At 51.5% G+C, this 12,515-nt stretch overlaps 1 protein-coding gene across 2 annotated transcripts in view; it reads left to right on the forward strand.

Moving 5' to 3' along the window:
- PIK3R3 (phosphoinositide-3-kinase regulatory subunit 3) overlaps nucleotides 1-12,515 on the forward strand; it is a 53,460-nt gene that overhangs the window by 16,476 nt on the left and 24,469 nt on the right. The window contains exon 1 of one of the 2 annotated variants that reach the window (XM_065739613.1): nucleotides 9,852-10,011. The exons of the other annotated variant lie outside the window; for it this stretch is intronic. Coding sequence (XP_065595685.1) covers nucleotides 9,906-10,011 — 106 coding nt within the window. The 5' untranslated portion in view covers nucleotides 9,852-9,905. Of the gene's footprint in view, nucleotides 1-9,851; nucleotides 10,012-12,515 lie in introns of those variants that run through there. 2 annotated transcript variants of the gene reach the window in all.

Genomic DNA, 12,515 nt, shown 5'->3' on the forward strand with positions numbered 1-12,515 from the left:
ATGAGGCAGTTGCCAGGACGTGCCCAAGGTCACACTGGCGATGCTGGAATGGGTGACAATATCCCATGGCATTTTCCTGGGATGTGCAGAGGATTTGGTCCCTCTTTGGGTGATCCTGAGTCCCACACATTCACACGTGGTGAAATGGATCCACAGTGGGAATGCCCAGAGGGGAACTGTACCTGTGCTGCTGGGGGATGCCAACCTCATTCATGGGCACCTGGGGCTCTGCTGGGGCTGGGGATGCCTGGAGATGTGTGTCGGGGGGCTGTATGGGACTGTTGATACCTCTCTCTGGTTAATGGGGAAGTGGAGAAACGTTTGATGATGCTTTGTCCCAGCATGGTCATGCAAGCCCTGTTAGCATACCTAGGGATGCACCACTAATGCCAAGACCTGGCGGGTTCTCAGCTGGCATGCAGCAGCTCTGTAAGCACTGAGCATCCCTGTACTGCTCTTCTGAACCAAGCTGAAAACTCAGCCCCAGGAAGAGGCATTTCCCCAAAAAGGCATCCTTCTGACAGCAGGAGATTCCCATCCTTCCCAACACCTCTGGACAGATCCCAGGGCTTCAAGCCATGATGACAGATCCTGCAGCACCCCTCTGTCACTCAAGATACCCCAGTCATCATGCTGCCTGTCCCTTTGGACCCAGCACTATGCCCACAAAATCCATGGCCACATGTCTGACTAGGCCATGGGACCACCTGCCCTTCTTCTTGCCCTTCTGAGCCCTCTGTCCCCTCCTCACCCCAGTGCTGTGCTCCGGTGCTGCACTCCTGTGGGTTTAACCACTGTCCCCAGCTCCCCTCAGTATTAATCCAGGGGAGGATTAAGGTTAACAAGCTCCTGGAGCCACCTATCCCTCATGCCTGCCCAGGCGGACTGATGTGCCCTGGTTCTGGAGAGGGCATGGTGCCCTGGGTCTTCCTGCAAGCCCAGGGGATAGGGATGGGGATGGGGATGGGTAACATTCAGGTTGGGGGCTGAAGATAACATTCAGGTTAGGGATGAGGATGGGGCTGGGGGTGGAGATAGAGGGGCCTTGGGCTCTCCCCCGTTTCTTCTCATCTTCTGATCTCTCAATAGCTCTGGACTCATGACAGCTAGATTGAATGCATGGAAAATATTGTAATCCCAATAAATCCACGATTCACGCATTGTGCTGCCTACCAAAGCCCTCTGCTCCAGCCTTAAGACCCAGGGGTATACAACCTGTGGAGACAGGGAGTCCCTGGGATGCTACTGTCATGGGGCAAGATGGTCCAGGCAGAGCTGCCTCCCTCTTGTGCCCATCTTAGTCCTAACCCTCTTGAGAACAGGGCTTTTACACAGAGATGAAATGTTCCTATATTGTCATTTGCTACTTCTTTGTGGGATTCCTATATGTGTCAGGCCCAGCCTAGCACACCATCCTCTCACACATTGTCTCACTGATTGGAGGGCATGGATATGGCTCCTTCCCGGCATGTGGGGTAGCAGAGCACTCTGTTCCTGTCACCAGCCCAATTCCATATCACTGGGAGCTGCCTTCACCTGCCCTGACCCATGAGCCATAATCCCCCTCCTGCTGCACCCGCAGGATGTGGGCGGGTTATCTCAGCAGCTGGTCCCAGCTGGGTGAGCTGAGGCCAGCACAGGGCTGGTGGCTGGTAGCTGCAGGACAAGGGATGAGGAACAAGTGGGAACAGCCTCTGATGAGGAACCAAGGTGACTGAGCTCCCACCTGTGCCAGCCCCAGGCTGCCAGCACCAAGCCCATCCCATAAAGAAGAGGGCACTGAATGGGGGGAACCCAAACAGGACCCAAACTAGGGAGGAGGGGAAGGGAGAGAAGCTCTGCCCCATCTCAGAGGTCTATAAATAGGTAAAAGGAACTAAAAAATGCTGTTCGAAGCTGTGTCTCCTATATTTATAAGCAGCAAAGAAGATGCTGGGATAGTGGCTGAGCTGAGCTTTTAACCAGGCAGATTACACTTAGCAGGAGCATTTACCTCTGCCTCTAATCCGCCTCCACAAAGACTTGCTAACTCCTTCCCGTATTTAACTGGGAGGCTTGAACTCTTTGTGCCATTGATGCTCCTGTGCATCCAGTGCCCACCTGGGGGACTCTATAGGAGTGGGCACTTCACTCATTTTTCCCATGATTTTGCTCCAGATCTATGGGTGAACACTTCAGTGATGCTGAGGGTAAATGGCTACCCATCATCAGCACAGCCGTGGGTTGGGATTACTGCTGGCTTCTCACTCTGGTAGCATTTCCATAGGGCTCAGGTGGTGCCAGCTGGGATGACTGGTTCCTGGTCCCTAAATGGGTGAGGTTCTCACAGTTTTAATAAGTGTGGGCCAGTGCTGGCGGCACAAATCCACCCCTGCTCTTAGGAAAGGGCTTGACACAGCTTTGTCACTGCACACTTTGACAGGCCTTTCTCAAAATGTGGGGTTGGACAAAGACACCAGCTGTGATCTGCAAAAGGCAAGGACAGCGGGTGGCCATGGGTCACCCCCAGAGTGTCTCTGTCACAAGGCACTGACATCCTCTCATCTGGACATTGCTGAGCAAAAATCACTGCTGCTCACAACTAAAAAGCAAGAGAAAAGCTCTGGCTGTTTGGCAAGCAAAGGCAGTCTTATGTTCAGCTGGATTTCTGTAGGAACAGAAAACATTCGCAGCCGGCGTGGGACAGTGGGGGCAGCAAGGGGCTGCTGCCAGGGACAAGCATAGGGGCTGGCAGGGTGATGGGAGCCCAGCACGATGCAAAGCAGGCAGTAGTCCTGTGCCAGGTCTGCAGGCTGGGATGGGAAGGAGGTATGAGCCAAGGCAGCAGAGCCAGGGCTGAGATGTCCTCTGGCTTCTGGGAAGCAGTAGCTATGGGAAATGCAGGCTGTCCTAGCCAAGGGGATTGTTGCCATGTTGGTTGAAGTGAAGGGCTCCCCATCCCTGCTGCTGATGTGGGGCTGAGCAGGGATTCTCACAGACAGCTCTAAGTTCCAAATTCTCTGCCAATCAGGAGCTCAGATTGCTCTGTGCTGTCCCCACTTCCCCATCCCCTTCTCTGTTCTCCATCTCATTCATTACAGCAATGAGTTGTTCAGGCAGTTTCCTCCCATCGCTGCTTCCATAGGTTGCAATCTCCATCACAGGGACTGGGGGGGGGGGGTTCTCCTTTCTTGGATGAATGTGAGATCAGTGCCGTGCTGAGGTGCCACCCAAGCTATCCTTTAAGGGCAGCAGTGAGAGGTAGGTGAGGAACATGCTCGTTCCAACCCTCTTCCTGGCCAGGTAACCCCAAGCACTTAGAGATGCCAAGAATTGGCTCAAAGAAAAGTTCCTCTAAGCTCTTGGGATCATATTTTGCATTTATCTCTCTCTTATCAGAAAGATTTTCTCCCTACTCTTAAGTGGAAAGCACTGAGAGTCCCATGTCATCAGTGTACATGAAACTTGAGGCTGCAGGCACTGCTGAAACCCCAACAGCCTTCTCACCCCCAGAGCATCATTCTGTAGGAGCCCAGGGAGGCAGTGACATGGAAGTTTCCATTCCCACCAACCCTTCATTCAGGCACTCATAACTCCCTCTAATGTGTTTTTCTTTTTCTCTCTCCTTTGGGGATGGAATTTTTCTGTCTTTGTGCAAAATGGCTCTGAAGTACTTTGGGAGTGGAAACCTCCCATTATACTGTTGAAAAATAACATTAATCTTCCCCCTCCTTTCATGAAAAGCTCTCTCCCAAATGGCTGGGGACTGGAGGTAGCACTTGATAGGGAAACAGCCCTTGCTGAAAGGATATTCTGCATCCCTGGAGCTGCTCAAGGACAGACTGGGTGGCACTCCAGGCAGCAGATCTGGTGGGACCTGTACCCACCCACAGCAGTTGGGGTTGGAACTGGGTGGGCTTTAAGGTCCTTTCCAACACAGCACAAGTTGGCCCATCCAGTTTCTTTACTTCATCACACCTGACCTCCAGGAAATTAGAATCACTGAATCACTGAGGCTGGAAAAGATCACCCAGTCCAACCCTAACCCACCCCACCGTGCCCACTGACCATGTCCCTCAGTGCCACATCCCCAAAGTCCCAGAACACCTCCTTGGGCAGCCAGATCAACACCTATCTTTCTGAGAAGAAAATTTTCCTAATATTCAACCTGAATTGATGCTCTTCCCTTGGGAACCCAGCATTATTCAACCAAATTATGCTGTCCCAATCCCTGGCTGCCCAATGAAGGCACCACATCCATGTGCTGGTTTATAAGCCCTCACCCTACGTAGGGCTGTTTGTTTTATTTCTCCTCCCAGCATTCAGAGGCCATTCCTTCTTGCACTTATTTACTGCTAAGCAGAGAAAGATAGGGAAAATGATCTCCAAAGCAAACAGAGCCATGTTTCCATTTGGGAAAAGTGACAGGGAAAGCACATGGAGTTAGGAGCAGAGCACGATGGATTGCATGCGAGGAGAGCAGCAGCCAGCACGCCGCCTGCACTGAATTCCTGGCCTGGATGGACGGCCAGAAGCGAAATGGCTTCTCACACCCTAGGGAGTCCCTGCTCTGGGTCTGCCCAGCAGCAGTAAGAGGTGCTGTGCTGTGCCACCTCCAAACCTGGGGACCCTCAGGTCCCAGGGGTGGTGGCAGTACAGGGACATCTCTGTGTCCCTGGATTTGCTGTTGCATTCTTCTCTCCAATGCTCGTGGTGTGATTAAACTATGCGCTGCTGTTTATTAGAAAGAAAGAGTTATGGCAGGAAGGGATTGGGATTATTTCTCTCCTCCATGAATAAAGTTCTACAGTTCCTCTTAAAATCAGACCTGAGGAATTTACAGAGTGGTTATTGTACATTCCTTGCAAAAAAAAAAAAAAAAAAATCCGTGCAAGCAGTGCCAGCGCATTAAAGTAATGAATAAAGGAAGTGAAAAATATTTAAAATTCCTATACAGTGTTACATTTCAAAAATGTCCTGGTTGCAGATCTAGGAGAAGGTGGCTCTTTTCGCCCTAATTTCTCTGAACTTGTTACAAGTCTCCTTCCATTCTGCTCAGTATTTCCAAGCGAGGCCCTGGCACGGTGACAGAGATGTGAAGTGCACAAAGGGACCGGAGTGTGGTCCCATCGTTCTGTAATTGGAGCTACCCAAGGCGAAATTTTTTTTCAAGCCTGTGTAAATGGGGATGGCTGAAACCCTCCACAATCAGTCTGCCAGGGTTCTCCTGTAACGGGTTGCTCCGTTTGACTCTGTCGCTGGTGAAATGACAAGAGGAATTAGTGTAGGGGGAGATGGAAGGAGAATGGCAGCTCCATGGCCCCACAGACCCCAGGGTGCCATAGCCCAGAGTGTGGGCAGCTCTGCCCTCTGCAAAAAGACCCCAAGTGCTGCCAGTGTGAGGGGACAAAGGTGCCCACTCCAAGGCTGGGGGTCCCGGAGTGGGGTCCCGGAGCACCACACATAGCTGTGGGCTGGCACCAGGATAGAGACGCCCCGAGAGTCCAACTTGCAATGCTTTCAAACAGGATTTGCATTCTGCTTTGGCGCTGTGGAGGTTTGGTTTATGTAAGAGCTGTGTGTTAGTGTCAGTGTTCTAGGGGAGCCGAGAGGGAGCACTCTCCTGCAGAGAGGATGCTTGGGGTGGCTGCGAGCACGCGAGTGTGTGCTACTCCGGAGATGTCCGGACACCTCCACTCCTCTGAAATTTGGCAGCGATGATGCCCCGAGGCTAGAGATGTACCTTTCGCTTTTCCCATGAAATTCCACTCTGGTTTGGCTGGGTTATTAAAAAAAAAAAAAAGGAAAAAGTTTGAAAATCGCCATTTCCCTTCTGCTGCCTGCATTCCTCAGGAAAACTTTGGCAGCCTTACAACACAATAACTGAACGTGAACTTTCTGAAGAGCTGGCCCGGCACTGCCTGCCAAAGCAGCACTCCGGCACGCCGTGTCCTTTCCCTCACCCCCTGCCCACCCCTCGTGCCCCCATCCTGGGCACCCCCACCCTAACCTACATTTTAGTAATTTATTTCAAAGACCTTATGCTTCTTTTTTTATTTTTTTCTCTCTCTCTTCTTTTAATGTTGAAAGAATGTTGTTTACAATGCAAAGCCAAGCGCTTTTAAGTTAGGAAATGCCGAATGTGTGATTTCTTTGCAAGCCCAGCTCCGTGCATGCATTGTGCTGCAACCCCTGTGTATGTGAGCCCATATTTTGGCCCCTTTCATTGCAGCATGCCCAGCACAGGGAAGGGGATGCAGGCTGCCCAGCCAGTTGTAAATAAGACACTTCCTAACATAGAAGTGTTTCATTTAGATGCTTTTGTAGACCACATATTATTCTTTAATACAGGTTTTTCATGCAATATATAATTTTCAAACCAAAGCACCCTACTTGGGGATGCTTGCCGAGCTTTTCCTCACCACAGAAATGCGGCCACAGCTGGGGTGGAGCAAGGCAACACTTCTGCAGCCTGCAAGGGCACAAACCAATGCTTTAAGGAGGAGACTCAGTCCCTGCTAGAAGCAAGGAAACATGGAGAGGGAACCTGCTGTCACTTCGCCCTGTCACCTCAGCACAGCACAGGGGTTAATACCCTTAATCTGGTGGCAAATGCTTTGCAGTCTCTGTGGTATTTTGGGGGCAGGGACTGTGTAATTGCAGGGGAAGACACAGCATACTCCATCCTGAGCAGAATGCGGCCACCAGCTCAGCAGTTCACAGATCCCAGTGGTTGCACAGTGCGAGGCCAGTAATGGAATGGAGCTTGGTCAAGGCTCTGCTTTGTGCCAGCAAACCTCTAGCAGGGTCCGAGCTTCTGCTAATAGCGACAATTGTATTCAGTTCTCAGGAGCACCCAGCCCAACCCAAAATCTCTCATCTTCGAGTGACTTGGGCTGGCAGCACTGTGGGCTGAGCCCCCCCCCCTCCCTCCCCTTTCTCCTGCAGTCCTCCAGCTATAACAGTCCATTGCAGCCCACATTCAGCTGTCAGAGATCACACTATCGTGGCTCAGTAAAGAGGAAACCAAGCAGTTTGGCACAAATGGCTTTTCTGTGTTTGGTGCCTTTCAGTGCAGCCATTCAGCACCGCCTGAAGCACATGGAAGTGTTCAAAACTTCAATATTTAATCTTGACTTGAAATGCAAGCTGTCAGGTCCAATGGAAGGGAGCAAACTGGTGGCTATTGACACTGGGTCAGGAGATGTGTTGGAAGGATAGTGCATAGTGCTCATAGTGCTCATCTTGCCTTCAGTCTTGCTTTGCAATGCAGACCTGTTGGAAAAGACATGCATTGTGTTATTCTGGTGTTTGGACATAGCTTTTCCAGATGTGGGGTGACCTATTGTTCAGAAAGAGCACCTCTGTGAGCTCAGCACTCCCCTCATCTTGCTCACTCACTCCAAAGGAACTGTTGTGACGTGACACGCATGTGTCCCTCTGCCCCAGCATGCACACAGCCACTCGCTCCCAGTGCTGGGAAAGGGAGAGCCCCACATGTCAGTGCAGGGAGCCAAGCAATCCTGGATATATTATAAGCTCAGTTTTGAGAAATAAAAACACATTAATATTCTGTTCTCTCAAGGCATTATCCTACTGTTTACCATTACACGCAATCCTTTGCCTTAAATTGCGTCTTTGATTAAAGCAGCAATGAGAGAAACCAGTGCTAATAACAAAATGTATTCTGCTTTAAATCACTAAAGTGAAAACATCAATAAGCTGTAACCATCAGTGCCACCATGAAAATGAAGGCAACCATCATGGGAAACAGCAAGAATGAAATCCACTTTGCCAGCATAAAAGCCAAGTAATTAGGTCTTATGTGGGTGGAACTCATAACGAGGTGCAGGAAAAAGGTGGGGGGGGGGAACAAATTCAGCCTCGGCCTCCCAAGAGCTACTTATCAAAGTTTGGGGGTGGCAGCAGGGCCAGCAGCCCCTGTCCTCAGCTCAGATGGGACTGCAGTGGCACAGCCCCACCTCCACCAGCACCCTCGGGCCTCGTGCACCCACCGCAGCACCACTGCAGGGTGGGGGTCTGTTGACAGGAGGGCATCTCACTCCGAGCAAGCTAGAGATGCTGCCTTGCGTTAGCAGAAACATTTAATTTAAAAATTAGGAGGAGGAATGCTATCTGCTTATCATAAGATTAATCAGCTTGTGGATGGGGATATTCAATTAATTTCTCTGCAGAGGGCTGCGTGAGCCACAGCGCTGATCGCCCCTCCAGGAGCTGCCGCGGGAGCGGTGCTGAGGCCGTGGGCAAACCGCAGCGTGCTGTGCCCAGGCCGGGTGCCACTCCAGGATCAGCCCCGGTCAGCCAAGGGAGCCCTGCCAGAGGCTGTCTGCCGCTCTGGGCATCGCTAATAAGCAAAGCGTCCACGTCTATAGCGCAAAGGGAGCACGTCAGCTCGGTGCTTTTCGACGCTCCCTCCGCAGCGGGCCCGGCGCGCTCAGGGGCTCTCGCTCTGCTGCTCCCTCACGCCGCTTCGGGTCCAGGCCCGACCCGCAGCGCTGCGCCCGGCCTCGCTGGTGCTGGGGGCACCTCACCGACCACCAGGCACTGCCGCGTCCCCCCCAGTGCCCCCCGCCCGGCCCGCGGGGCTCAGCCCCAACCCGAGCACCGCATCCCGGGGGCGCCCGCACCCCTCAGCCGCCCTCTCCCCATCGGCGCTCGCCTCCCTTTGTCCCGCTTAGTAACCGGGGCCGCCGGCCAACCACCATCGAGCCGGCCGGCCTTGCCGCTTTCTGATTGTTCGAGCCGCTCGGATTGCTCCACCAATCCCGGCTCTCGCTGCTCTCTCAGACAAAGGCAGCAGCTCCGGCAACTGGGCTCCGCTCCCCCCGCCCCTCGCGCGTGCTCCGCGGCGTCAGCCCCTTGGCGACGGGCCAGGCTCGGCGCGCACCACTCGCCCTCGTCCACTCAAAGAGAGGGGGCGCCTCTGGGGAGGAGCGGGCTGAAAAAGCTGCCGGATTAGGCAACAGGGAGCCGGCAAAAATTTTACAAAGCGAAGAAGCGTCGGGTGTATTTTGAAGAAGCAAAGAGGACCGCTCACCCTTTCCCTTCGTTTGTTCCCCCCCCTCTTCTCATCTCTCCCATGGTAGCGCCCGCTCCCCGACGCGCTTATAATGCCTTCCCGAGGTCCCGCCCCCTCGCCCCACCCGCGCCGCGCCGGGTAGGGGGCGTGGCCTCGCGCTCGGCAAGAGGCGGTTGGCGACGGTTGGGCCCCTTAGAGCCTCTTAAAATGAAACCTAGCGGGGCCGGCGGCGGCGCGCAGAGCGAGGGGCCGTCACCAGCAGCAGCAGCAGCAACAGCAACAGCAACAGCAACAGCAACAGCACCCGCCGGCTGAGCCAGGCCGGGCTGTACGCAGGGCACGGCGGCCACCGCCGCGGGCTGCCCGCCCGAGCTCGGCTGCCGGTATTGTTCCCGCCGCCCCCTCTTTCCTCGTCGGGCTGCCGCCTGGGCTCCAGCCGACAGCGGAGCCGCCTCCTCCCGAGCTGCCGCTGTACCCCTTTTGTGCGGGGTTTTTGTCCTGCCGTCCGCCAGGTGTTTTTAAAGATAGCCTGAGGAATGGCGGTTTTTGGAGAGGATTCGGGAAAGTGGCTTTTCTGTGGAAAGCTGTCTTTTTAAACAAGCGGCGAGAAGCGCTTTGTGTGTGTAATATCTATCTACCCCTATCGCTAGCTGTCTGAGGTCCCGCAGGGCAGCCCTAAGGTGTCTTGCGTGGCTTTATTTTTTTTTTTGTAATTAACTTTAACGTAGCGATTTTTATTTTTAGCCCGGAGCGTTATTTTAGAGCAGGTGGATTATTCTCAGAAGCCTTTTTCCACTTTTTTTTTTAATATATATATATATATATATTATTTTTTTTAATAATTAACTGCAAAGAAAGCCGTGCTGCCGCCCGCCTGCCCGCCGCGATGTACAACACGGTGTGGGATATGGACCGCGATGACACGGACTGGAGGGAGGTGATGATGCCCTATTCCACTGAGCTCATCTTTTACATTGAGATGGACCCTCCAGGTACGGAGCTGAGCGGGTGCCGCCTCCCGGCCCCGGGTGCACCCGGGGAACAGAAGGGGTGGATGCAAACTGGGGCCGAAGCGCTTTGGAACTTCACAGCGATGAGACCCCACTGTCCGTGGGGTGCCCCGGTGCTGGGGTTGGGGTGTGGGCTGCCATGCGTGGGGCCGTGGGAGAGCCGCTCCTGCACTGCTTTTGGTCGGAAAAAAACACCTTTTATTGAGTACCGTGCGTCTGAGCTGTGCTCGCTGCTAGAGCGGCTCTTTTATTAGCCTCTTCACCTGTGTGCCTTTATGTGCCCGTAACACTTGGATGGGGGTGATTTACCTAGCTCCATTCACTTTCAGTTTAATAGTTTTTACGCTTTCTGGGACCCTTTTTCTCTCTCCAGCACTGACAGCTTAAGTGCGTGTTGTTCCTAGGTTCTGTTCTTGCGGCCAGGAAGGCTCGGAAATGGGTTGGAAGACTTTCCTTGAGGCAGCGTTATTTTCATAACACTTTATAACCTCATTCAGAAGGCTTTGGTGCAACGTTTTTTCATTGGTTGCCAGCACTGAAAGCAGAGAAATGCATCGTCTCTTGCTTGCCTGAAGTTTTTAGATGGGGCAGAAAGTTTCCTTTGTGCCAGAGCAAGGGGGGGTTTGCAAGTGCAAGGAGAGTAGTCTGATTCTCTCTTTAGTAATGAATTAAAAATGCATATGTGGATGGTGGGGGGAGACCATCTCTGTGCCTCAAAGAGCATAACTGGCTGCAAGCAGAAAGGTAACCGAAGGGTGTCTGTTCTTGGCTCTCTCATCTGTATGTTCAGAATAAACTGTAAAATATGCATCAAAAATCCCAAATAGAAAATAAGCACATGCAAGGGGTATGATCTGCATAACGTGCACTGTCAGAACTTCAAAACGTACTTTTCAACCTGTGCTTGAATTGTGGCTTCTGTCTCTGTTGTAGTTCAGTCTGCTTCAGCCCGGAGGGCTCTTTTTCTCCATAGGTATGTGGGTGCTTGAATCCAAAGGGGAGGGAGGAGGATCATCTTCAGTTTTTTGGATCTCCAGACCTGCAGTCATTTCCTCTGCTAACTCTGACGCTTTAAAAATTGGACAGATCTCCCAGTGCTGGCCACTGCTCATTAAATTCTTGCATAGCTGACACTACCTATTTTTAGACGCTTCTCCTGAAAGCGTGAAGTTCAGTCAAATCAGTTTGCTTGCTTCTATGAATTTCAGAGTATCTTTTTTTGTAAATGCTTTTAACTGTTTACATAGCTAATATTTGCTTCTGCTTGAACTGAGCAAAAAAAAAGAAAAAAAAGAAAAGCAAGTTCAGTTATAGGTGACTTCAAACAATTGGTACTGGGCTTTTTTAATTAGAAAAAAAAAATAAGGCTTGGTGTGAGATGGCTGCTGTAAGGGGCTGACCTAACTGAACTGGTCAGAAAACACTTGTCAGTATTCCTGAAGAAGCTGTTGTGCAGCCTGGAGAAGGTGTCATGAAGAAACAGTGCTTCTGTCATTAATAATACTGATATTTGTATCATTGAAGCACTGTTGTCGGGGATCGAGACTGTGTGTTCCAAACAACAGCTCATGAAAGGACACTGTTATGTGCAGATCTCCCAAAGCGTTCAGTAACTCTGTACTTTCAGTATTTTAAACTGGAAAAGTCAGAGCTGGGAATGATGTGTGGGATGCTCCCCATGTGAATGTCCTGATTTGGTAGAAGTATCACTTTTAAATTGCAGAGGGAGGGAAGGAGAGTGTGGCCTTTTCCAGAGGTAAGGTGGAAAAGCATTCTCTGGTCTGGGCTGATAGGTCATCCCTAAGGGGAGCATGGAGGAATTTGTTTGGAAGACTCAGACACTGCATACCTTGGGATAAAGTCGCTGCATTTGCACCCAGTAACAGCCACAGCTCTATTTGGCCAACCTCCAATAAAAATTTGTGAAGGTTTTGGGTATAGAATTCCCCTGCACAGTGAGTGGAGCTCCTGAGCAGCTGAATGGTGGCAATATGTTTTCTCAACAGCATCTAACTAACAATATGCAGTGAATTACCCTGCTGCCAAAGGAAGGCAGCGCACTCTTTTGTTCACAGAACTTGAGTGCAGAGTTCTCCAGCTGGTCTTTATGCTGCAATACAGGGCATTTACTGATGCCAGGAGCCAAATGTCTCAAATCATGCATGACTGCTCGTGATTACGTTTTAGTATCTCAGCTTCAGGAAGAAGACAAAAGCAAGGTGAGCCTAATGTGCAGTGTCACCTGTAACCTCTAAGTCAAGGATGGGGATACTGTTTCTTGTTAAGAGCCAGTAGACCTTTAATTTATCTTGGCAGGCTGTCTGAATACCCACCTTAGTGTTGCACAATAATAATACAGAAATTAAACCCTATGATAGCAGGCAGACAGGAGTCATTCCTGTCAGACCTCAGTGCACCTGGAGCAGCTTATCAGCTTGCTCCTGCTTTCTGTCAGATGTTGGAGGTGTAAATGGATGCTCAGAGCA

The sequence above is a fragment of the Cyrtonyx montezumae genome, unplaced genomic scaffold (genome assembly GCF_038088225.1).
Source record: "Cyrtonyx montezumae isolate F1298 unplaced genomic scaffold, pur_monq_1.0 scaffold_1, whole genome shotgun sequence".
Classification (NCBI taxonomy): Eukaryota; Metazoa; Chordata; class Aves; order Galliformes; family Odontophoridae; genus Cyrtonyx; species Cyrtonyx montezumae.